Genomic DNA, 27497 nt, shown 5'->3' with positions numbered 1-27497 from the left:
TGAGGTAAGGGGCTTTGTTGATTGGTAGCTCGAAGGTGGACTTGATGGATTCAGGTAAGCCGTTAACATCAGACAGAGGAAGCTCGACGAAATCGATCGAGTTAATAGCGCCATAGAATCGAGTGAGTCGAACTAGATTGGGTGGTCAGCTCCGATCTGTTCACCTTCATCTTTTTCGATCTGTTTGAGCGCCACAGAATCGGCCCAATTGTTTACCTTTGTCTTTTCCGATCTGCTTGAGCCCACTGTCTTCTCCAATTTGAAGCATTGCAACGTTCGTCTTCTCCAATATTATTGAGCCCGATGTCTTTTGTTGTTCGCCCCCTCGAGTTCAATAGAGAGAGACTGAGTTTGTCATTTTCCTTTCGACTTCGATAGAGAGAGACCGAGAATCGAGAGGGATGAAAGTTATTCTGGACTCTGGAAGAGAGAGATCGATAGGGATGATAGAGAGATGAGATTCAGTCTGAGTTTGGGATTCTTTAAGAAAGTGAATTGAGAGGAGATTCAGTTCATTTGATACTGTCTGGGCCGGGGGCCCGTGTCTTTAGAAAATTGGAACCGCCCCGCCCCGTTTTGTATATAACATAATATGGACCCGGCCCGAACTCCTAGTACCTGCCCCTACCCGCAGGCCCAGGGCTGTTTGCCCACCCCTATATGTACCCATTCATGTAATTTTTTTTTTCAAATTTTATGTACTCATTCTTAAATATATTAATTTGTTAAATGAAAAATGTACCCTTATTTTTTTATATATAAAATCTATTCAATTTTTTTCTAATCCATTTCTAAACTTATATGGGTACATTTTTTTTCTTTAATTTGAGAATGTATCCATATCAAGTTAATTGAAGAAATTTACTAATGTTATTAAGCCTAATATATATACATATATATTTTGTGATATTGAAGAATGTACCCATGTTTTGGCACAATAATTTTTTGGTTAATTTTGATAAATGTACCCATGTTTATGAGGATCCTAAAGATCCTCAAATTGTGTCCATTCATTGTATATCGTGTGGTCAATTTTTATTAGGTACTATTCATATTTAATTTAAAATAAAAGTATTTAAAATGATTTATGGCCGCACGATATATGATGAACGGATATAATTTGAGAATTCTTAGGATCCTCACAAAGAGAATCCGGAGATAATCCTCGTTCACTTCCAATAATCGATTGAGCTTACGGTCCAATCCATCAAGGCCATGTGGCACCATTTGTCAGAACTTAATCTCGTGTCAATTGGTTGCACATCCACCTCAGCAATGGCTTCAACTTAAGAATGTTCACAGTTGACAGATTACTGACCTTCGTTTGAAAACCAATCACACACAGAGTTTGTACTTCGTACAATTCCATGGGTAGGGGGCTTTCACACACTTTCGATGGATGAAAGATTTGATTCTTTGAGAATCCTTCTTTTCTTCAAACGGAACGAATACAGGTAGAATCAGACTGATTCTCTAAATGCTTTTCTGAATATTCTTTAACGTTCTGACTTTCATTAGATGTGTTTAAATCGTTATTCACATATATCGAAAATTACAGAAAGTAAGAAATAAATTTGGTGAAAATATGTCACTGATATTTTAATCTAATTTTATACATTTTTAAAAAGAATTCGAATTCAGCACTGAATATTATATATTATATTTATACGTAAATGTTCTTACATTTAACTTTCATAGATAAAGAATTCAACAATAAATTATTATCGCTAATCCATTTTGTTACATTCGTGCAAATTAACTTCTCTTACTACATATATCATTATACTAATAACAATAAGATTCAAATTTAAGTGTATATAGGGTGTATATCTTGGCTAGTTGATATTCTTTTGCTTTTCTACCTATAGAACAAGTTCAAAATAAAGTAAAATTGATTTTCGACCTAAGTTAGTCGCCATGTGATCAATTAGCGTGTGGCTATACGTTGTAAATTTGATATCAAGTGTTAATATTAGAAAAATAAATTACATTTATTTATTCTTCGTCTATAATATCAAGACCAATGCGTTCATTCATCCATCACCGTGACTCCCAGTCACAATAAAACAATAACATGTCAAAATTTTTAAACACATGACATTATACTATTGGTTCAAAATGCTATAAATTCTTTTTATGTAACTTGTTCACATAACCAAAAGAAATGGATGCTATGAATTAAGTCTCTATCTCTATAAGGTAAGTTTATAAAACTAAATTTTAATCCCTAAATAAGATGAAGTTTAGAAAAATGTCTTATACAAGATTAAAAATTAATTTAAGTCCCTAGACTCTATTTAATGCCAGAATATGTATTCAATGTTTTTTTTTTTAATTTTATGAATTTAAATTTTATGAAAATATTATAACTTTTAATTCTCATTATGGTAGGCATCTTATATAAGAAAAATATTTTTGCAGAGATTTTTCGGTACACTTATGTTTTTGCATATTTTCTTATCTGCCACTAATTCATTACAATATATTTAGGTACGAACATTTCGGTACAATAGGTTAGTATAATATGTTTAGGTACGGACATTTTAGTACATAGTTTAGTATAATATATTTAGGTACTGATATTTCGGTACACTAGTTTAGTATCACATAATTAGGTACGGAATTTTCTGTACACTTATGTTTTTACATATTTATTATCTGTTACTACTAATTCACTATAATATATTTAGGTACGGTTATTTTGGTACACTAATTTAGTAAAATATATTATGATACAGACGTTTAGGTACACTAATTAGAGAAAGTTAAATAAAATTGTATAATAATAAATTTAAAATTTAATGTAATAACATTAAATAAGTTATCTATTAAATATAAAAACAAAAGTATAGTATGAATTTGAATTAAGTACACATTAAGGGACTAAAATCAATAATCAATCTAACACCAAGTTTTTATTAAATTTTAATCTTCTTAAAAAATTAATGTTCAAAATTCCTAGTATTATTCAAACGTCTTTTTTTTATCTCCCACGCAATCTTATTAAGTTTCAAGTTTTTTTCAATTTGTTCAATCGGAAGGTAATAAATTGAAGGAGGTCCGTGAGAGTAAAAATGATCCGTGGACACCACAACCCTCCATATACCCATCCTTTCACGTTAAATTTATTCTAGGACATTTTCTTAACTTTTTTGCTGTAAAACCCGACAATATAACCCATCTGGGACACGAACCCTTGCCCTGCTTTTCACACGGAGTCGACACACTTATTCTCATTGGCAGGGAGGATGTCCCCTTCTTTTTTTTTTTTTTTTTTTTTTTTTGTTAAGCGATAAAGTTGTTATATTAGATGTTAAATTAAAGAACCGAAGAGATTCGAACCTCACATCAGAATGTAACACACTCTTCTTTACTATTGTGATAGAGACAACCAATTATAACCTCTTCTCAACATTTCTCATCCACAATTTTTTTGTACCTTTCTCAAGCAAATTAATTATACTGCCTGTAGATTTCCAAAACTCAAAACCATCCACCGATTTGGTTAAAACCATCCCTGCTATTCGTTATTTTTTTTTCCTCTTCTTTTATACTTGTAAGGGGCTTCTTATCACATGAAATTCTAGTTCTGACATTAAAAATAATTATTTTTATACATCATCATGTAAGTTTTATCTCTATATATTTTACTCATTATCGAACTCACTTACACCTACGCTCTATTAAAAAAATTATCATAACTATTTACAAAATAGCTATTTTTGCCGACTGAAAGATCTGATTATCTTGTTGGTATTCCATGCCAAATTGGGTACTTATCCGAACTAGGACACATGTTGCGTACTCATGAAATATGTTCTTCTCTGTCAGTCCCCATTCCCTCAGTCATCATCCAGACCCACAACCCAATTTGCTGGGTTGTTACTCATTTACACCGAGCCCAATTCGGGCCTAATTTCTTCTGTGGCCTGCCGCCAACATCCAATAATAAATGGACCTAGTCAAATTTTATTATTTTGCTTCTACAATCGACCCTGAATAGTCCCGATCTATTGAATTAATTAAAAGTGATCTGTAGTCCATTAATATAATAATTAATCCAAAATTATTGGCCTGAAGCCCACTTTTGGACATTAACGATTCAATAATTTATTTCTCTTCTTTGAACCGTGACATACTTTCGTAGTAACGAAGCTCTCACACTTGAGTTCATGAACAAACTCAAATCCACTATACTTAAATCAACATATTGCATTCTGTGTTTCTTACAGGAACCTCTCATTATGAACTAATTGTTCATAAAACTAAATTGAACTTGTAGTTTCAAATTTAGTGCCTTTGAAACCCGAAGTTTTCATAAAACAATACACCCATGAAAACCCGACGTTTTTCATGAAAACCATGTCTTAGCACTCGAATGTTCTAACTTTGATGCTTATGGTTGATTCATTCCCATAGCACTAATCACAATCTTGTTCCCTTCAATTTAGTGGATTGTCGAACTGTAACAAGTTTGATTTTCCTGATTTGGACGTTTCTAATAGAAACCACTTTATGTGGGGTACAAGACGTGAATCTCCACTTGACTATCAAGAAGCTGAGAAACCATTGAAGCCAACAATGGTAAGGAATAGCTGAATAAGCCTCTACCATGATCTTCATTCGAAGACTTATGCCCGAAGCATTATCAATGGAAATACCTCCCGAACGAGGATTTCATGGCTCTTTGTCTCGCTCCTACAGACCGTGTGATCATGCAACATATTGCCCGAAGTGCACCATGATTACGTCCATGAATCAGTACAATTATAAAGTTTATAAATCCGATCGAATTTTGACTGGAGAATATTTTTCTCGTCCTTCTATGTTTCTAACTCGCCCCTAAAGCAGTAGTGTAGAAAGCGGAAGTTTACCACATTCTCGGATCTGATTACTACCACAAACATATGGTAGAATCAGGGCTTGCCAAGGTGTGGCATCATGCCCGAAGAGTGATCCTTGGCACCTAAGACCTAAAACTTCAAGAATAAGGGATAATATTCCCGAACCTTAACCCTGCAGAATCTTCTTCCGTCTTGATGGAATAGATCATTGGTTATGCACCTGTTCGGGCCCCTACCAATGTTGTTAAGGAGTACCATTCTAGTAGTCAATATGTGAGACTAATTTTTACACCACCAAACACCATTGGAAGAGCCAAATTTTGACATAGATGGCCTTGTTGGCCGAATCCCTTTAGTAAACCATTTACTTTGTGAACATTTTTCCATGTTCTTGGATTCAAGTTTGGTGTTTGTTTTACTTATGGATAATCTTATTGATATTGTCCTCGAATTTGAGTTAATTGAATCATGTTTCTTAATACATGTGACCAATTCAATTAAACACGTGATTAGGTTGGAATGTGGGAAAGTTAGTTGTCTGGATGAATACATACTACGCACACTAACTTTACACCTAAACCACATCTCTAACAACGACTTCAGGTCTATCCAACCTGATTAAGAGCATTGGCACGCTCCTCGTTGTATGAATATTCGAGATGACAATGATCATAAATGAAATCACTGAAGAAAATAAAGTGAAATATCTTTGCACCACCTCCAAAAATGAGCCTGAAGCTTTGATTTGGGGCCAATGGGTTGTCTTCCAATTGGGAATACACCACATGTGGCTAGCCTGGAGCCTAGTGATTGAGTAGTTTACTTGCTTTGGCATGACCTTTTAGGACACTTGGGTCGAACAATGATGCTACAACGCATCTCCTTATCTGAAGTAAGGATATTCTGCCTACAAGCACACTTTGCCAAGCATGCTCATTAAGGAAATTGATTTTCTATATCATTCCTCGCAAAGATACGACATGACTCTCCTTTCACGATGGATTCAAGGGAATATATGTGGACTAATCCAACCAAAATGCAGACCATATAAATACTTATGATTTTGGTTAATGAATCGACAAACTGGTCACATGTTTGTCCACACACATTGCTACTAAACCTCATGGCCGATTATGGGTTCACCACCCTACTTATCCCTTAAGGTTCGGGAGACTGGATAATGCCGGAGAGTTTATATTGAAGGTTTTCACTAAAGTATTGCATGTCGTTTTGGGTTTTTAATTGAACATCGAATTCCTATGTTCACCCCAATAGCCTCGCCTAGTGATCATAAAGCGCAATTTAAATGATCGCCCGAATTTTGGTGACCATACCAAGTTTTCGATTTCTGCTTAGGCCTATGCAATCCTTGTACGTAATTATGTTGGTCTGCCTTGAGGCCCATTGGCACCCAACCTATATGACGTTACAGTTGGTTACTGGGTACGAACCTGACGATTTATGTATTTACGCATTTGGGTGTGCATTCCATGTGCCAAGTTACGCCGCCGCAACGTACCACCATGGGTCTTCAAAAAAGGATGTGTATCTTTTGTCGATCATGATTCTCCTTCACACTAGCTCTCTTAGAGCCCTTGCATGTGATCTATTTACCGTTCATTTGCGGGTTGTCACTTTAATGAGGCAGTCTTCCCGCCGTTAGGGGGAGATAAGAATGTCAACGTTCCTGTAGAACGACGCGAATTTGTGTGGACGTTACCCACTATGTCTCATCTCGATCTCCGTACCACACATGTATGATAAGTAAGTGCGATGAATTCTATATTTCAGAATGTTGCTTCAGACGCATTCCTCTGATCTAACTAAAGTGACGAGGTCATATACCAGTTGCAAACATGCCTGCAAGGATAGACGTACTTAACGGACGTCAAGTCAACATCCTTGGAGGGTGTGCCGCATCCGTTTGACGGTTTGGACGGTTCGGTACACCGACGGATAACCAATCAATCTATCTTGGCCTGGAGCACGAAAGACCACTCGGTTCGTAGGATTCACTTCCCTAGAAGAGGAAGGCACGGCACAAAATGAATCTAAACTTAATCGCTGTCTCAAATCATTTCCATCTCATGAGATTAATTCGGATTTCTTCCGAGACTTAAAGTTCTTGGTCCAGTATACTAGTTTAGATGAGCTAAATGGAATTGAAATGAGATTATCATCGATGATGTTTTCACTTATATGATAGCTACCGACATAAATGAAAAGCGACGATATCGAACCATGTTCAGTTGACTAAGTGACAACGTAGAACTGATTAGACAACTAATGTTACAATCCAGGTCAAATTCCTTACCAAAGTGTGTATTGGACCTGTCATTCCTACACAGCCCAAGGTAACCCTGTTGTGTTACAAGTGGGAAAGGAAGCGTTATGAGATGAATGAAATAATGTGATATGATGCATGCCTTATGGCCCAAGGTTTTTCTCAAACATCATGTGATTGATAGCAGCATTATGAAATATAGTTAGTGTTTTCTCCATAGGGATATAGATACGGAGATTTACATGTAAGTTCCCAAAGAATTACATGGAATGATTCAAATAGTTCCAAAACCACATAACACCCTTTTAACTTGTTTGAGACGTTCACTTAAATTTGACGGATGTGGTATACCCATGTAAGTGAATATTTGATCAATCAGGGATATGAATAAATGCCTTTGCGTGTTAAACTATGAAGTCTTATTCCAAATTGCTAGAGTTACAGTTTATGTCGTTGACACGAATCTCACTAAGACTCCGGAAGAGCTTGAGAAAACTGCCTCGCACCTGAAGATGGAATTTAAGATGAAGGATCTTGGGAAACTCATTTATGCCTTGACCTGAAATTGAAGCATTGTTCTGACGGTATTTTGGTCTACCAATCGAACTACACCCCAAATGTGTCACCTTTGAGTATACCTTTGATCGTCCATACTTTATATGTAAATGAGACCCTTGAAGAGGTTATGGAATCCTAAATTCCATATCTGAATTCAACTTTGCGCTTCGTTGTACTTAGCTCATTGTATTTAGACAGGATATCTCATTCGATGTTAATTTTGGTAAAGATGCAGCACCGCGCCTACACGCAACCATTGATTTGGTATTAAAGACGTACCCTGAATGTACTACATGGGTAAATCCCAACGCATCTCAGCGGATCCAACCCCCTGATCCTCAGAATGATGCTTGCCTTGTTTGTTATGCTGACGCTGGTTACTTATTAAACCTGCACAAGGCAAAATCCCCAAATGGTTATGTCTTTACCATTAGGGATATCGCAATATCTTGGAGGTCCACAATATGACCTTAGTTGCGAAATCTTCGAATTGTTCCAAGACTCACCTCACTACACTACGCCGCAAGTAAGACATGGTTAGGAGTTCTTGTTGAGAATTTCGAAGTACTTGCTGTTTTCATCCATCGTTGAGTCCCGACGATGATCCATGAAGACTATGCTGCATGTATTAACCCGACCAAGCCATGATACATCAACGAAGTCAACACCAAGACATATTGCGTCCACATCTACATTAGCAAAGCATCAGGAGATTGAAGTCATGCAATCCGTTCCCAAGACAACTTGGCTAATCCCTTCACCAAGTCATTGCCCAAGTCTACATTTCAGAAGCTCGTCCAAGGAATCGGTATGCGTAAATTATCTGAGTTGAATCGCTTGTAGTTATCTTATTTAGAAGTTTTGTCTAACTCAGGGGGAGTATCTTGAAGCATACTCATATGATCTTAATGTACTCTTTTTCCCTACGATTAGGAGCATTTTTCCCACTGGGTTTTTGCTACCTAACTAGGTTTTAATGAGGCACCCATCCCGGGATGATCATACTCCGTTGAGTTCACTACCTTCGTCCAGTTTGACGAGCATTTTAGACATTATGCATATTTTTCTTACTTTTCTCCTTAGTCTATGGGTTTTCCCCATTCCTTGGGTTTTACCATAGCAAGGTTTTTGTGAGCTTTTACAAATGCATACTTCAAAGTAAATTTGAGACTCACGATCACCCGTTGTGCCTATGACTTCATCAACTATTCTACCTTATCTGCTGAAGAATCTAATGCGATGGTTTGTTGAGTATTTACACACTCAAGGGGGAGTGTTGCATTCATATTTAGAATAGGAATGTGATTGTGTAAATCCTAGTAGATATGAGAATATATCTTATATTCCTATTAGGAGTAGATTACCTATTAAATATTGTAATCCTAAAGGGTAAGGAATTAACCTTCCCTACTACTATAAATAAAGGCATAATTGGGTGGAATAACACACCTCTCAATTACACATCTCTCTCTTTCTCTCTATCTATGCCACACCCCTCTCTCTCTGACCTCCTTAATTGTTCAGTAAATTATGCCTACAACATTACCGATATTCCAATTTAAACTAATTTTATACATTTTTAAAGAGAATTCGAATTCTGCATTGAATATTATATATTATATTTGTATGTAAACGTTTTCGTAGATAACAAATTCAATTATAAATTATTATCACTAGTCCATTGTGTTACATTAGCGCAAATTCACTACTCTTAGTGCATTTATCATTATATTAATAACAATAAGATTCAAATTTAAGCATATACAAGGTGTATATCTTTGCTAGTTGATATTCTTTTGCTTTTCTACCTATATAACAAGTTAAGAATAAAGTAAAATTGATTTTCGACCTAAATGAAGTGCACGTATTTACATACTAGAAAGTAATTCAAACTCAAAGAAGAATATGAATTAACACAACTGTTAATCGAGTCACCATGTGATCAATTAGTGTGTGGCTATACATTGTAAATTTGATATCAAGTGTTAATATCAGAACACTAAATTACACTCATTTATTCTTCGTCTATAATATCAAGTCCAATGCGTTCATTCATCCGTCACAATAAAACAATAACATGTCAAAATATTTAAACACATAATATTATATTATTGGCTCAGAATGCTATAAATTCGTTTTATGTAACTTGCTCACATAACCAAAAGAAATGGATGCTATGAATTAAGTCTCATCTATATAGGGTAGTATTATTCATAAATCTCTTTTTACCTCCCACACAACCTTATTAAATTTCACCATTGATTTTTTTCAATTTTGTTCGATCGGAGGGTAAAAAATTGAAGGAGATCTGTGAGAGTAAAAATGATCCGTGGACACCACAACCCTCCATATATCCATCCTTCCACGTTAGATTTGTTCTAGAACATTTTCTTAACTTTTATGCTGCAAAACCCGACAATATGGTTATCTGGGATACGAACCCTTGCCCTGCTTTCCACATGTAGTCGACACCCTTATCCTCATTGGCAGGGAGGATGTCCAAGGTTTTTTTCTTTTTTTACCTTCTCTTATTAAACGATAAGTTTATTAGATTAGATGTTAAAATAAAGAACTGATGGAATTCGAACCTCACATCGAAATGTAAAAGCCACACTCTTCTCTACTACTATGATAAAGACAACCAGTCATAACCTCTTTTCAACGTATCTCATCCTCAATTTTTTTTTTACCTTTCTTAAGCAAATTAATTAAACTGCCAGTAGATTTCCAAAACTCAAACCCATCCACCGATTTGGTTATTTTAATGATGGTTTAATTAATTAACAACAACGCTTATAGAAAACTAAGTCAAATCTCAACTTGTGTGGCTTTACTTACGTTGTTAGGCACATCACATGCTTATTTAAGGTTTTTTTTTACTTGCCTTGTTCCCTAATGATTGCGATTAGTGGATGTGTTTTTTAACTAAGGTTGGAATTTTTGTTCTTAATATTTACCGTGAAATGTTGATCTTACCGAACTTTATTAAGTTTTTTTTTTTTTTTCAATGAAACAAAAAATGTGATAATATTATGTATTTTGATTTGGTTTGTGATTGTATTTGAATTGTACATTGCTATGTTTTAATGTAGATTTTGTCAAATTAATAAATAAATTTTAAAGTGAAAACATGTAAAAACACTTTTGTCTTGTCCCTTCGGGGACATCAGTTAAAATTGGACTGCAGAGAAACACTTTTGTCTTCCTGAATTGTGGTTGAATAGTGAAATTTGTTTGTTTCCAATTAGAAAACAGAATCTTCAGATTAAAGAATTATGCAAGTTTTTTGAAGAAGAGTATGATATTTCATTCGTTGATAAAAGGACATTACATATATATATATATATATATCAAGAAGAATTTGGCCCCAAAAAGGTCCTTGCAAACTTGGCCTTCAAATATTATAAGAAAGAATCACTAATCGCAAAACAATGAGTGGACTTTAGCACTCGTCCGAGCTCATCGAAACCATATGATTATGATCAATAAAATTGTTGAAGTTCGTGACAAGGGGAGATCATGTGAGAACAAAGTGTCAAACCATAAATTGGGACCGGGCGTATGATGCCCATGGGTCAATCACATCACCTAATCACCGCCATGATGTGAAATTGTAGCTTTATTGCACCTTAATGTGAAATTGTAGCTCAATCGCTAAAAGCAGTTATACTTATGCACCATAGTGCGAGTTTCATTTCTTTCGTTTTTCTTTCTATTTAACAATTAATTATTTGGTGAGTCTGTTTGACTGTGGGACGTTTCGAGTTTAATACTTCGAACTAGTGAGTTTGCTTGGTTTTCAAATATAATGAAAGTAATCATCTACATATATTTCAAACAAGAAAAAAAAATAGTGTAGCTGAAAAGTATCAGAATGGTTACCTCACACATGCCCAATATGAAAGAATAGCTGAAAAGAAATTATAATTAGAAAATATGAGCAAGTAGGGACTCGAACCCTGTCATGTCTAATTTTGCTTATCTTACATTTTGACACAATAAACAACAGACTAAACTCTACCCATTTTAAACCATCAGTCATAACCTCTTCTCAACGTACCTCATCCTCTATTGTTCTAATACCTTTTGTAAGCAAGTTAATTAAACTGCCAATAGATTTCCTAAACTCAAAGCCATCCACCGATTTGGTTAATTTAATGGTGATTTATTTAATTAATGACAATACTTATATAAATCTAAGTCAAATCTCAACTTTTGAGGCTTTACTTACGTTGTTAGACACATCACATGCTTATTTAAGGATTTTTTTTTTTTCACTTGCATTGTTCCCTAATGATTTGCGATTAGTTGATGTGTTTATTTTAATTGAGATTGGAATTTTTGCTCTCTTAATATTTAAATTTGGATTTCACTATTAAGAGAGCAAAAATTCCAATCTCACCTATCCCCTCTCCTCATGATTTGCGATTAGTTGATGTGTTTATTTTAATTGAGATTGAGAATTTGAGAGATTTTAATGAATTTATAAATCTATGGATTTTTATGGAGTTTAATTGATTTATAGAGATTCCATGTAAAATTTTGATTCAATTCCCTTGAAATCTTATAGGGATATGTGAGATTTGTAGATGCTTAAAATACACTATAAAATCTCTCCAATTCCCCCTAATTCCTCAATTTTTCCAAATTCTTTAAATTCAAATTCTAATTGAATACACTTAGAATGTTATAAATTTCTTTAAAATTCTAATTTAATATACCCGGATTTCTAATGATTTTAGTAAACTATCTTGAAATTCTGATTGAATATACATTGAATTTTAGAGAATCACTTAAAATCCTGATTGAATACCCCTGGATTCATTACAAGAATTAAAATCTCTCAAAATCCCAATTGAATACACCCTCCTTAAATTTGGACAATAATTCTCTCTCCTTTTTTTTTTTTTTTTCCGTTCTCCCTCTCTTTTTATTTAAATGCTGAAAATTTCATCTTGTTTTTTCATTTTTGTAGAGAAAAAAAGTAAAAAAACTATGAGAAGAGGGGAGGCAGGGGAGGAAAAAATGGAGAAACAGAATCCCATCCTCCCACGTAGGATCTGTTCTAGAACCTTTTCTTTCCTTTTATGATGGAAAACCTGAGAATATGGTTACCTGGGGTACGAACCCTTGCCCTGGTTTCCACACGTAGTCAACCCTTATCTTCCTTATTAGCAGGATGTCATGTCCTTTTTAAACAACTAGTCTTCTCACCACTTAGTATTACACGGTCTAATAATATTTTTTTACTGAAAAATGATAGGTTATATGTTTAATTCCTGTCAAATGTGAATTTGAACTATAGTATTACTGGTCCATCATAAAGTTACGTGTAGATAATATTGTTCGTTTAAAAAAAAAAGTCTTCTTAACGTACCTTGTCATCCTCAAATGTTTCACAACTGACTCTGCTATTCATTGTTCTGTTTCCTCTTGTTTTATACTTGAAAGGGGCCTCTTATCACAGGAAATTCTAGCTTTGTCATTAAAAATAATTATTTGTATACATCATCCTACAAGTTTTATCTCTATATATTTTACTCATTATCGAACTCACTTACGCCTACGCTCTATTAAACAAAGAAAAAATTAGTATCCGGTCCCTAATTACTAATGTTCATTGACTGAAACCTTATTAGTTTTCAGATTTTGATCAAAGTCACTAGCATTAATGTAATAATGAATTTACATGTCAGTTATATAATTTTTTAAAATGAAATTAATAATTGATTTAGAATTTTAATACTCACACCTTTATTAAACTCCTAACTAATTTTCAATTCAAAACATTTACAAATAAATAAATAAATTAGAATAAGTTTGTACCCATTAGCTTTTTTAAAATATGTTTTCAATTTTTTAATCTTATATGTACCCATTCATGTAATTTTCTTTTTCAAAATTTATGTACTCATTCTTAAATATATTAATTTGTTATACGAAAAATGTACCCTTTTTTTTATATAAAATCTATTCAATTTTTTTCTAGTCCATTTTTAAATTTATATGGGTACATTTTTTTTTCTTTAATTTGATAATGTATCCATGTCAAGTTTAATCGAAAAAATTTACTAATATTATTAAGCCTAATATATATATATATATTTTTTTTTTTTCTTTTTGTGATTTTGAAGAATGTACCCATGTTTTGGTACAATAATTTTTTGGTTAATTTTGATGAATGTACCCATGTTTACACACACACACACACACAATAGTATATTTATATTTTAATATTTTAATCCCACAAATTATGATTTTTATTTAAAATCTCATTAATTTAAACAACTATAAATTTCAATTTTTAATTTTAAAAATATAGTAACATATAGAAATAAATTATCACATTAATTTCAGGGATTTCGATAAAAAATTGAAAACCAATGAGGTTTCATTCAAAGAATATTCATAACTAGAGACCGAATCCAAAGTCTCTCTTAAAAAAATTATCATAATTATTTACAAAATAGCTATTTTGTCGGTTGAAAGATCTGATTATCTTGTTGGTGTTCCATGCCAGATTGGGTACTTATCCGAACTGGGACACATGTTGTGTAGTCAGAAATATATCCTTCTCCGTCAGTCCCTACTCCTTCAGTCATCATCCATACCCACTTCCAATCTAGGAGAATCCTCTCCCGATCCTTTTTATGAGGATTCTAAGGATCCTTAAATTGTGTCCATTCATCATATATCGTGTGGTCATCTTTTTTCAGGTACTATTCATATTTAATTTAAAATAAAAGTATTTAAAATGATTTATGACTGCACGATACATGATAAACAAATACGATTTGAGAATTCTTAGGATCCTCACAAAGAGTATGAGGAGATAATCCTCATTCACTTCCAATAACAGATTGAGCTTATGGTCCAATCCATCAAGGCCATGTGGCACCATTTGTCAGAACTTAATCTCATGTCAATTGATTGCACATCCACCTCAGCAATGGCTTCAACTTAAAAATGTTCACAGTTGACAGATTACTGACCTTCGTTTGAAAACCAATCACACACAGAGTTTGTACTTCTACAATTCCATGGGTGGAGGGGGGGGGGGGGGGGGGGCTTTCACACACTTTCAATGGATGAAAGATTTGACTCTTTGAGAATCCTTCTTTTCTTCAAACGGAACGAATACAAGTAGAATCAAACTGATTTTCTAAATGCTTTTCTGAACATTCTTTAATGTCTTGACTTTCATTAGATGTGTTTAAATCGTTATTCACATCTATCGAAAATTACAGAAAGTAAGAAATAAATATGGTGAAAATATGTCATCGATACTCTAATTTAAACTAATTTTATACATTTTAAAAAAGAATTCGAATTCAACACTGAATATTATATATTATATTTATATGTAAACGTTGTTACATTTAACTTTCAGAGATAACAAATTCAACTATAACTTATTATTGCTAGTCCACTTTGTTACATTCGTGCAAATTCACCTCTCTTACTACGTATATCGTTATAGTAATAACAATAAGATTCAAATTTAAGTGTATATAGGGTGTATATCTTCGCTAATTGATATTCTTTTGCTTTTCTACCTATATAACAAGTTCAAAATAAAGTAAAACCGATTTTTGGCCTAAGTGAGTCACCATGTGATCAATTAGTGTGTGGCTATACATTGTAAATTTGATATCAAGTGTTAATATTAGAAAAATAAATTACATTTATTTATTCTTTTTCTATAATATCAAGACCAATGCATTCTTTCATCCGTCACCGTGGCTCTCAGTCACAATAAAACAATAACATGTCAAAATTTTTAAACACATAACATTATACTATTGGCTCAAAATGCTATAAATTCTTTTTATGTAACTTGCTCACATAACCAAAAGTAATGGATGCTATGAATTAAGTCTCTATCTGTATAGGGTAAGTTTAGAAAACTAAATTTTAATCCCTAAATAAGATGAAGTTTAGAAAAATGTCTTATCCAAGATTAAAAATTAATTTTAGTCCCTAGACTCTATTTAACGCCAGCATATGTATTCAATGTTTTTTTTTTTTTTTAAATTTTATGAATTTAAATTTTATGAAAATATTATAACTTTTAATTCTCATTATGGTAGGCATCTTATTAAAGAAAAATATTTTCGTAGAGATTTTTCGGTATACTTATGTTTTTTCATATTTCTTTATCTGCCACTAATTCATTACAATATATTTCGGTACAAACATTTCGGTACAATGAGTTAGTATAATATGTTTAGGTACGGTCATTTTGGTACACTAATTTTGGTAAAATATATTATGATACGAATATTTAGGTACACTAATTGGAGAAAGTTAAATAAAATTGTATAATAATAAATTTAAAATTTAATGTAATAACATTAAATAAGTTATCTATTAAATATAAAAATAAAAATATAATATGAATATAAATTAAGTACACATTAAGGGACTAAAATCAATAATCAATCTAACACTAAGTTTTTATTAAATTTTAATCTTCTTGAAAGTTAATGTTCAAAAATTCCTAATATTATTCACTTGTCTCTTTTTGTCTCCCATGCAATCTTATTAAATTTCACGTTTTTTTTTCAATTTGTTCGATCTGAGGGTAATAAATTGAAGGAAGTCTGTGTGAGTAAAAATGATCAGTGGACAGCACAACCATCCATGTACCCATCCTTTCACGTTAAATTTGTTCTAGAACATTTTCTTAACTTTTTGGCTGCAAAACCCGACAACATGGTTATCTGGGACAAGAACCCTTGCCCCGCTTTCCACACGTAGTCGACACCCTTATTCTCATTGGCAGGGAGGATGTCTTTTTTTTTTTTTTTTTTTTTTTTTTTTTTTTTTTTTTTTTTTTTTTTTTTTTTTTTGTTAATCGATAAATTTGTTAGATTAAATATTAAATTAAAAAGCTGATGAGAATCGAACCTCACATCAAATATAAAAGCCACACTCTTCTTTACTACTGTGATAGAGACAACCAGTTATAACCTCTTCTCCACGTATCTTATCCTCAATTTTTTTTGTACCTTTCTTAAGCAAATTAATTAAATTTTTTTGTACCTTTCTTAAGCAAATTAATTAATTTTTTTTTGTACCTTTCTTAAGCAAATTAATTAAACTGCCTGTAGATTTCCAAAACTCAAAACCATCCACCGATTTGGTTATTTTAATTCGTGGAGGGCTTTCACACAGCTTCGACGGATATTGAATGGTATTCACATCAAGCATTCAACGTCTATACAAAATTACTAAAAGAAAGAAACAAATTTGCTGAAAATATATCACTGATATTGTAGGTTTTTTATCTTAAACACGTCTTTTACTTTTCATAAGCTTCTTGTTAATTTCTATTTTTTGATCTGCTTAAATTCATTCAATTCAATAGTTGAAAATTAAAAGAATATGTAAGAAGTAAAATGAAGTGTGTAAATAGCACACTCCTAATTTAATAGTATGTTTTTTTAATCGTAGGTAATGTTCTTACATTTGACTCTCATAGATAACAAATCAACCTACATTATTATCACTAGTTCATTAGTTCACAACCCTTAGTAAAATTTGAAGTTCATATTTGAAAATTTGACATATCGAGTGAAGAAAAAAACTTTAAAAAATGTCAAAAAAGTACCACGTAAGCTGTCAAATCTAAAATTTATGGTTTCCAAAGGAGACGGTTCGAAAACATAATCATTTATTCTTTGTCTATAATATCAAGCCAAACATATCCATTTATTCGCCACTGTAACATTTCGTTTTAATAAAATAATAATATGTGTAAATTTTTTAACATGTGATAGTATAATATTAGATCAGAATGCTATACATCCGTTTTATGTAACTTGCTCACATAATCAAAAGAAATGGATGATATGAACCAAAGTCTTTATCCAAATAAGATATACACACACCTTTTTATCTCTATACATTCTTATTAATTTTTTTCATTAATCTGTTCCAATTCTATCGATTCAATGGTTGAAACTTAAGAATTGTGTGTGAAAAGTAAAAATAAATATGTAGGTAACACCGATCTTCATACCTCCATCCTTCCACGTTGGATTTCTTCTAGAACATTTTCTTTACTTTTTTTCCCGCAAAACCTGACAACATGGTTACATGTGACACGAACCCTTTCCTTGGTTTCCACACGTAGTCAATAGGGCTGGGCACGAGCCAGGCCGGGCCCAAATTTGGAGGAACCTGGCCTTACCTGTTTTAATAAGTAACGGGGTAGGCTGGATCGGGTTGAGAGATTTTGAGTTTGGGAATCGGACCTAACCCTGCCTGGTTCAAACAAACCGGTTCGGGACGGGTCTATGGGTTTAATTACTTTTTTTGGTTTTGGGCATGCTAAGGTTGAAGTAGCAGGAGGAGCAGTTCCGATGCCTCCACAAAGACTCCGTCGCCTAATGAGATTTCACCGGAGCAATTATGCGAGCTGGATCGTGAGCAGCAAGCTCGCAAGGCGGAGAATAATTCGAAGTCAGAACGACAAAAACAAATTTATGAATAATACGACAATTGAAGTAAGAATAATCATCTTGCAGAAGTTCTTGATCATATAGAATTTATGTCAAAACTCAGAATGACTAATGAAAGTAATGTTCAACAAAATCATCCACATCCGACAAGACTTTTAACTCGAATTGATCAAAAGCTGATAGATCGACTTACATGACCCGGATAAATCTTCGATTAGACACCAACACATATGTCACAACCACTCAAAACCCGTTTAATTATTCAAAGCTCATCATCCATCCTTAAGTACTCTTAAATATCAGTCTGGTGAAGCACCATAGTTTCGTTGGGCGACGGTGATGGGACCTGGAAAAATTTCCTCTGTTTTTCTCAGCAATCAAATAGACAATATAAAAAATTAAAAATACTTGATGGCTGAGATTTTGAGGGAGAACTGAACAAGGATGAATAGGTGAAAGAATAGCAAGGATAAGCTTAATCTGGATATGGGTATTCCCATATTGGACAATGAATATCGAAGTTAATTTTGGGGCCAGATTGAAGGTTTAAATCTTCTTCTTCTTGGACAACGATTCAAAATCGAAGAAATAAAAAAGGACGGCCCCTCGCAATCTTCGTCTTCTCAGACAGAGAAGATGATTGATTCGTTGTTTGACTTCATCGTTCATCCCTTCGAGTTCGACACAAAGAGAGACTGACTTCGTCGTTCGTTCCTTCGAGTTCGACAGAGAGACATATTAAGAATCAAAAGGGATGAGAGTTAGTTTAGACTCTGGGAGAGAGAGATCAAGAGGGAAGAGATTGAGATATGAGGGGGAAGACTGATGAGAGAAGATTCAGTTTGAGTTTGGAAGTCTTTGAGAAAGTAAACTGATTGAGGTTAGGTTAGGCTTGGTGAGACCCGTGTGTTTGCGTGAGATTTCAGCATACAGTTCAATGGATATGGTCCGGGGCGAGGGCCCATGTCTTTAGAAACTTGAACGTGTCCAGCCCTGCTGTTTACGTGGAACCAACCCGCCCCGAGTCCGCCTAGAACAGCTAGTACCCGCCCCTACTCATGGGTCCAGGGCCCGTTTGCCCACCCTTAGTAGTCAACCTCCTTATCCTTATTGGCAGGATGTCCCTCTTTTAAAACAACCAGTCATAACCTCTTCTGAACGTACCTCCTTATCTTTAATTTTTTAATAATACTGTGGATGCAAATTTCTTCCTCCTTGTTCTTGGACAAAATTGCACTTACAAAACAAATAACACATTTGGTCAAGGCTAAGAGCTTCATGCGCTCATGATGAATGGGGTGAGGGGGGGGAGCTTTGGCCGAAGAACCTCCGTTGCCAAAGTTAGAATTTTGAGGAAAAAGTGTTTAGAGAATTTAGTAAGAGTGTAGAACTTAGGTTTTGGAGAAAATGAGGGTGTTTATATAGAGGTGTGGCCGGCCCCTTTGGGTAGAGATGGACCGGCCACTTGGATGGTTTTTTGGGTGATATTCATAGTTTGTAGCTAATTAATAAATTAATTGAATAATAAATCAATTAATTAGCTAATTAATATAATTTGAAAGGAAAGATTTGGGGGTTACCTTGTGGAGAATATTTGATGAGGATGAATGAAATAGGATTTAAATAAATACCTATTTTGGGCACTTTTGATTTGATTAAGGGAAGGTTATCCATTGCTCGCGCGTAAGAGTTTCGGTGTTCCTCGAGGGTAGTTTTGTCCTTTTTACCCTAAAATCCACGTGTCACCTCCATATTCTTTTTTATTATTTTTGGCTCCACAAATACTAACGAAAAGTCCATAAAATCTTTTGTTTTAATAAAAAAACTACAAATAAAGGTGTAAGTGAATAATATCAAGAAAGGTAAAAATGTCTTTTTTTATTAAAGTAAACAGTACCGATAGTGTTTCGTTAAAACTCTCTAATTTTTTAACCCTTTTTGATAAACATTAGTTAATTCAAAAGATTGGAGTTTTTGATATCTACATTTGAGTTTCACTTTGAAATTTTGATGTTACTGTACTTTATTACATATTTTTTTTCATTGAAAAAAAAAGATATTTTAGTGTGATAATTCCAAGTATGTATTTTGATTTGGTTTGTGATTATATTCCAATTATGTATTTTGTGTTCGTGAATTGTGAGTTGATAGGGAATTTATTTATTTATAACTAGTATAAATTAAATCATCTTTCCTTTCCGTTAGTTTGCGTTATGCTGTTGTGGTACTAGAACACTGTTTGTTCCAACTCTTGATCTAGTTCTTTGACTAGATCAAGCCATCAGTCCGCGCGGTCAAGCACTATGTACAATTATTTGCGTGTTACATCAGTTGATATCAAAATATTTTTTATTGCCTATTTATTTCCCACACTTCTATATTAAGAATATTGTATTTTTTTTATTCAAGATTTGTAAAAATTCATACCAAAAAGAGTGGCATAATACTTGGGTGTGATATCTACACATCTTATTTTACTTCTTACACACTTTTTTAATTTTTGGCCGTTAGATCGGATGAATTGAAGAAGATCAACGGATATAAATTATCAAGAGGTGTGTGAGAAGTAAAATGTGGTATGTTGATAGCATACTCTCAATCCTTAGGCATTCACAATTGAGTAATTTATGTACTCACCTTTAACATTTAGCCTAATAATATTTTAACACATATTTTTATTGTTAAAAAAAAAGTAGTGTATATTTTATTTAATTTTTCGCCGATTTTTAGAAACAATAAACACAAGTCATCTTTTGACAAGGCCAATCAAAAAGTGAGTATATATGGTAGTCACCAATCAATACCTAAGTAATACTCAAAAGAGCAGTAATTATAAAGGATAACATTAGTAAGATTAAATTTGTTGACAAAATTTACAAATTAAATAATATGCCACCGGCTAATAGTTGTGACTCCGCCCCCAGAACTCCATTTATGAGTGTGGTGTTTGCATATAAATACCCAACTGAATCCCCACCCCGACCATTATCCTATCCGATCGCGTCCAAATTCTTCTACACACAAACTTTATAAGTCCAATTTGATCATCCAAAATTTGTCAATTTGCCAAATGCAAACGGCCGAGTTACTAACCGAGTTAATTCCCGGTCTGCCGGAAGAACTCGGATACGAGTGCCTGACCCGTCTGCACTATTCCACTCACCGAGTCGCCTCCCGAGTCTGCCGCCGATGGCAGCACCTTGTCCAAAGTCGGGAATTTCATAACCACAGGAAGCAATCCGGGCGGACCCACAAGGCGGCTTGCCTGGTCCAGGCTCTTCCGGTTCAGACCGGATCGTACGAGGCCAAACCGGCTAAACCGCCTGGTTATGGGGTCTCCATTTTTGACTCTGTGAGTGGGAATTGGGACCGGATCGACCCGGTTCCGATGTACCCGCACGGGCTTCCGATGTTCTGTCAGGTGACAGGCTCGGAGGGGAAGCTGGTGGTGATGGGCGGGTGGGACCCGTCGAATTACCAGCCGATTCGGGACGTGTTCGTGTACGAGTTCACGACTCAGCGGTGGACTCGGGGGAAGGACATGCCCGAGACCCGGTCGTTCTTCGCCGCCTGCGAGCTAAACGGGCGGATATACATCGCCGGCGGCCACGACGAGAACAAGAACGCGATGAAATCGGCGAGGGTTTACGATGTGAGGGAGAACGAATGGAGCGAGCTGACCGAGATGAGTCAGGGCCGAGACGAGTGCGAGGGGTTCGTATACGGGACGGAGTTTTGGGTCGTCAGCGGGTACGCGACGGACATGCAAGGGAGGTTCGTGGGGAGTGCGGAGATCTATGAAACCGGGTCGGGTCGGTGGAGGCTGGAGGAGGACGTGTGGCGGGCGGGTCAGTGCCCGAGGTCGTGCGTCGGGGTTGGGAAAGACGGGAAGTTCTTCTGTTGGGGTGACTGCGATCCGAGAGTCCGGGTCGGGCCTTGCGCGCTCGAGTTGGGGAAATGGTCCTTTTTGGCGGGGTCGGCTTACCAGGGAGCGTCGCAGGGGGTCTTTTTGGTGGAAGGGCAGAATGGTAAATTGAAGAAAATGGAAACGCCTGAAGATTTCTCTGGGTTCGTGCAGTCCGGGTGCCGCGTGGAGGTTTGAATTTTCTTTTTCTTTTTTTTTTTCTTGGAAAAAGAAATTTGAGTGTGAATGTAATGTACGAGTGAAGTTGTAAGCAGCTTTTGCTTTTTGTAACTAAATTGTAAAAATATCATACGTGTTGTGGTCTTCTGTTTAATTTTATAAAATCTCATTTGCGCTAAAATTTTGTTTACACTATCCGTTCACTTTTTCAAAGAATTCAAATTCGCGTTCAATGGCCGAGCATATCAGCTCTAGCCAATGTAGCTATCCTCGCATTCGCATATACAATAACACACGCGATCATTAGATGGGTAGACAATGAACAAACATGATTTTGAGTGAAGAGTGAGCGACGAGTTTAGGCCATCTACAACCTTTGGCTATTTTTAGTCTGAATTTGTGTAAATTTGTCTTTTAATAATCGCCAAAATGGACATATTGAGAAGAATTAGAGCTAAGTTTAGCATATCAAGAGCCTTAACATGTGGATGCCGAACGGAGGTGAAAAGATCTAAGTCTACACTATATTTTTTAATTATTAAATTTTAAAAGGATAAAATATCGCCAAAGGTAATGAGTGAAGATGGGCTGAGTTACTTTACAAGCTTCGCGACGTAATTTCAATCACTTTTTTTGGCAACGGTGTGAATTTAAAGATCTCTCTCCTCCAATGACGGCGAAAAAGTGAAAAAGAAGACTCTCTCCTACTACACTTCCATCGTGAGTTAAAAATGGAGAATAGGGTGTCCTAAGATAGACCTTGATAAAAAATTTATCGGTGATTTTAACTCATAGATACACGGCAATCATGACGGCTTATGTGATCTCCACTCTTCAGTGTGTAAATTGAGAGAGCACATTTCAAATACAGATGGTTGTGACACTCAGTATCTCGGTCTAATGATATTCTTCTTCACTTGTAAATGTCATGCACCGATGCTGTTAGCAAGTCCAAAAGAGAAATCCCAATCTACGGAGTGATCTCTTTCTTCTTTGTGGTACAAGCACTTTGGGAGAGGCTGAATTTCAACTTGATGGCTCGGAATCCGACGCAGGGATAAATACGTTTAGTAACTTAAATGGTAAACTAAGACCAACTTTGATATGGTTACTAAAAGCTCTATTACACAAAACCAAATCATTTCAACACAACAGCTAGTTTCGAAAATGAGTTCATCATGTTACAACGGGCATTCAGCCAAATGACGGAACAAAGAAACCTAGAGTAGGATACCAAGGCAGCCCCTTCTTTTAATGTCGATGTGAAATCCATGGTTACCATCGCTAATTACCATTTATTAATATCCCAACTTCTAACATAGATAGATCTCTAGCTCCTGATTAGGCATACCTCTATTATCTTCCGCTCTACTGAGAGTAGTCCAGGCTTCGACTGCGGCTACGGCTTCTTGAACCATAGGGAGACCTTGAGCGTGATTCGTCCTGGTACCTTCTATCTCTAGGTGAAATTGACCTGCATCCGCATCAAAATACCAAAACGGTTACCTCTTACTGATTGTTCTGTCTGTCCTGCATAAAGGAAAGAAGGATTCAAATACATATATATATATTATATTAAAGTCAGCACCATACCTAGAGTATCGCCTTGGCCTGTGGGAAGGTGAATAATAATCAGGACTTCGAGAATATGTTCGAGCATAGCACGGTGATCGTGAATAGCGAGAGCGGGATCGCCTGTTATCATATGACCGACCCCTAAAAACAAAAAAACAAACAAGATATAATGCACACCATTGTAATTGTAGTCAAAACCATACCAAAACTAATTTGAAATAAATGGGTGGGGTACAAGACGTTCGACAAGCATAAACTAATTAGATGGGAAATCAACTATTTAAAATTGCAAACAAAACTGAGTCATTCAGATGCAATGAAGTATACACATCATTGTCATAGTAGTCAACCTATACTAAACTAAAACTAATTTGAAATAAGAACACTACCGTGTAATGTTTAATAGGTATCTCACCTAACACGATCTCTTGCCCTCATTTCCGAGGGTTTCTTTCTGTTCTCCTCAGCAAATACAACCGTCAATTCCCGTCCGAGGAGAATTTGACCATCCATATGGTATTTAGCATCAGCGGCATCAGCAGGGTCTACAAACTGAACAAATCCAAAGCCACGTGGCTCCCTGCGCCATATAATAGCATTAAGTATAACAAGAAAATAAACTACACAAGAAAGAAACCCATATAATAGCATTAACTATACTGATGTTACCGAAACTACATCTTGTATTCTGGAAAATTCAAACATGGTCGAAGCTCTAGTCAGCATGATAAGCACAAATAATTGCCAGACACTTTATACAATTCAAGTGCAAACATCAATGGCTGCTAACCTTGTTGGAGTCAAGGATAAAATTGAGTCGAAATTCTTCAACACTTCAACTTCTTCTCAATGTTTTCAACCCAACTTTCTTCAAAATCTTCATGTACACTAAGACCAACTTTCTTCAAAACATTCGTGTATACTAAAACCATCTTCAACAATTACTTACTTCATTGATCTCTTGAATAAACACTCTTTGTTACTTCATTCTTGTCTTCAACACAGTACTCTTATTACTTCAAGGGTGTCTTCAACACTTTCAATACAACAACCAAATTCCAATAAAGCAGTTGAAGATAAATTGAAAAAAAAAAAAAAAAAAAAAAAAAAAACAAGTGCACTTCAACAAACACTCAGGATCAAAACCAAAACAACTGACAAAATTCACACGTGTGGACCTTTCTAGCTCAAATCAAGAACAATATAACCTCAAACATTCCTTACAAATCTTTAATAACAAAAATCCTTAATTTGCATAGATAGAAAGCAATCTTACCCAGTATAATAATCCCTAGGCAAGTATATGTCCTTAAGGGGGCCAAATCGCCCAAATGGCCCGCGTAAATCCTCAGTCCTGCAAACAACAAACATAATATAATTTTTTTCACAAAAGCAACAGAATACAAGGGCCCGTTTGGTCCTCTACTTGAATCCAACTCTTTAAACTCAAAAACACTTTTTAAGTTTTACACCTTGAAATTTGAATACTTGTTTGGTAGGACTGTTTTCAAAAACTGGATCCATAACTAACTCAAAATTGGCCTACTTCTTGAAAACACAAAAGTGAACTTCTCTCTAATCTCCTCTCACTCCGGATCTTCTCTGCTAGCTCTCTATCTCTATCCTCTCTGTGTGCTCCCCTCAGTTCTTCTCTCTCCTCCAATGCTGTCTCTCATCTGTCAGCTCTCCTATCCTCCGACCCCTCTATTCGAATCCATCTGTCTGTCCGATTGAACCTAGAAGTTCCCGACTCCACCGGGGTGATGTAGGGTTTTTTTTTTTTTTTTTTCTGTTCTTTTTTTATTGTTAGGATTCAAAAACAATTTTGAATCTCATACCAAACAAGTTCTTTGGACATGTTTTGGGAAATGATGAAAACTTCTAACAACGTAAAAAATAAACACCTAAATCCACAATCTTAATCTATCAGCCATAAATTTTAAATCATTTACAATTATTTTCCGCCAATCCATATTTTTCAAGATACAAAATTAATACACAAAAGAATTAGATACAAAATACCTGCAGTCATGGCGAAGATTGCGGACCAAGAGACTGGTGGGAAGATCCCTACCACGACCTCCATAGCGACCTCTCGGGCTAGGGCTACGGCGTCGCCTGCCGTAACCCCTAGGCGGCGAAGGGCTGTAACTATAGCTCCTACCCCTCATTTTCTTTCACCTGCAATAATCCCCACCACGAATTACAAACCGAAATTGAAATCGAAAACCCTAATTTCACTGTAACAAATCACAAACCCAAAATTGAAGATCAGCACATAATTATTTATGTAATTGATCGGAAAAAATAGAATAAATTAAATAAAATTTTAAAAATTAGATTAAAGAAGAGGAGAAGGAAACTCACGGTATATTGATTGGGAACGCAATCGAAGCTTAGGGAATCAGATGGAAGGTTGGGTGGGTTTAAATACTAACATTCGGGAAGGTTCCGCTGAGGAGAGATATGTTAATATGTGTTTCTTTGGATTGGGTTTTAATGAGGTTTGGAGAAATCCAACCGTTGATAATGTATTTCACGGATGGGATATACGGTCCAGTCTTTTTTTTATTTTTTGTTAATGGTTCATAAATTTTCACGTGAGTTATCAAGCTCGTGGGCTGGCCATAAACACTCACCTCATGGCTGCTTCATATGCGGCCCAGAGCAAAACGCCGATAATGGGCCCTGAACCACTAAATTTCTTCTTTCTTTAGTTCTTAACTTATTACCGCCGATGACCGATATGAACACACACAAAGTGTGTGAGAAAATTTTTTATTTCTGTTTTTAAAATAGAAGGAGAGAGGAAGAGAGTGATAGAGAATGTGGGAGTGAGAAGTTTTTCTTTTTATTTATTTATTTTATTTTTTTTTATTTTAATTAGAGATATGTTAGGATTACATGTAGACGAGGCTTTGAAAAAAAAACAGTAAAATTTAGTTTTGTAAAATTACATTTATGCCCCTATGTCTTATTCATGTTCTGTTTTAATTAGAGGGTTAAACTGGTAATTTCATAGGATTTTGGTTGACAATAAGTGTTTTATTAATTAGTAAAGATTAATACTCTAAGTTAAGTTGAAAAATAAGATTGTTTGAACGTGAATTTGAAAAAAAATGCTCAATCTGCTAAAAGCAATTAGTGACTATGGATGAATTGCAGTCCCATATTTCACACCACACATCTTAAATTCAATTTTTAGCACTGGTGAATCACTGGTCAACGAAGACTGAAATGCCTCTGTGAGTCTTCATTTGTCCTATAAATTTTGGATAGTGCTCCACATACTCATTTTTACTTTTCACACACACTTATCAATTTCCAGCCCTAACCCCTAAATATACTAAATTTGTGCATCAAATGATGAGGCACATTCTACATCATACAAATTTTTATTACATTAATCAAATTTCAATTTGTATTAAAGTTGATTGGTTACAATAGTTACGAGTATTTAACATAATCCCTAAGGAGATTGTATTAAATATTTATAAGTATTATAGCTAAATTCCAAATGTGATTAGTGCACAAATTTGGTGTATGCAGCACTTCCCTATAAACTCCACCAAACGACCTCGTTTAACAAAAAGACCAATAGGCCCTGAACCCTCGCCCAGTTGCAGTCAGCTCTTTCCTTCAGTCTCCCACCTTCTCCTTAAACCTCTAAAACCCCAATCCCAGAA

General features: G+C 35.0%; 2 protein-coding genes across 4 annotated transcripts; one reads left to right on the top strand and one right to left on the bottom strand.

Moving 5' to 3' along the window:
* The first annotated feature begins 21061 nt into the window (after positions 1-21061).
* On the top strand, positions 21062-22417 carry LOC125473542 (F-box/kelch-repeat protein At2g44130-like). The gene has a single exon (XM_048576493.1). The coding sequence runs from the start codon at positions 21223-21225 to the stop codon at positions 22252-22254; it is 1032 nt and encodes a 343-aa protein (XP_048432450.1). The 5' UTR covers positions 21062-21222; the 3' UTR covers positions 22255-22417.
* Positions 22418-23341: 924 nt separating this feature from the next.
* LOC103928537 (serine/arginine-rich SC35-like splicing factor SCL33) lies at positions 23342-26300 on the bottom strand. Of its 3 annotated transcripts, none has more exons than XM_009337591.2 (6): positions 26179-26299; positions 25834-25992; positions 25088-25165; positions 24227-24391; positions 23830-23952; positions 23342-23710 (listed from the first exon to the last, which is right to left on the bottom strand). In XM_009337591.2, exons 2-6 carry the CDS (start codon positions 25980-25982, stop codon positions 23605-23607), a joined length of 621 nt encoding a protein of 206 aa, XP_009335866.1. In that variant the 5' UTR covers positions 25983-25992; positions 26179-26299; the 3' UTR covers positions 23342-23604. The 3 variants fall into 3 exon arrangements, with proteins under 3 accessions (XP_009335866.1, XP_048432452.1, XP_048432451.1); XM_048576495.1 differs by having other exon boundaries at positions 23619-23761; positions 26179-26300; XM_048576494.1 differs by having other exon boundaries at positions 23624-23766; positions 26179-26300.
* Positions 26301-27497: the final 1197 nt, after the last annotated feature.

The sequence above is a fragment of a genome, unplaced genomic scaffold, assembly GCF_019419815.1.
Source record: "Pyrus x bretschneideri cultivar Hongxiangsu unplaced genomic scaffold, Pyrus_bretschneideri_v1 Contig9, whole genome shotgun sequence".
Classification (NCBI taxonomy): domain Eukaryota; kingdom Viridiplantae; phylum Streptophyta; class Magnoliopsida; order Rosales; family Rosaceae; genus Pyrus; species Pyrus x bretschneideri.
The sequence above is the reverse complement of the archived record's forward strand: the minus strand, read 5'-3'. Positions and strand labels throughout refer to the sequence as shown.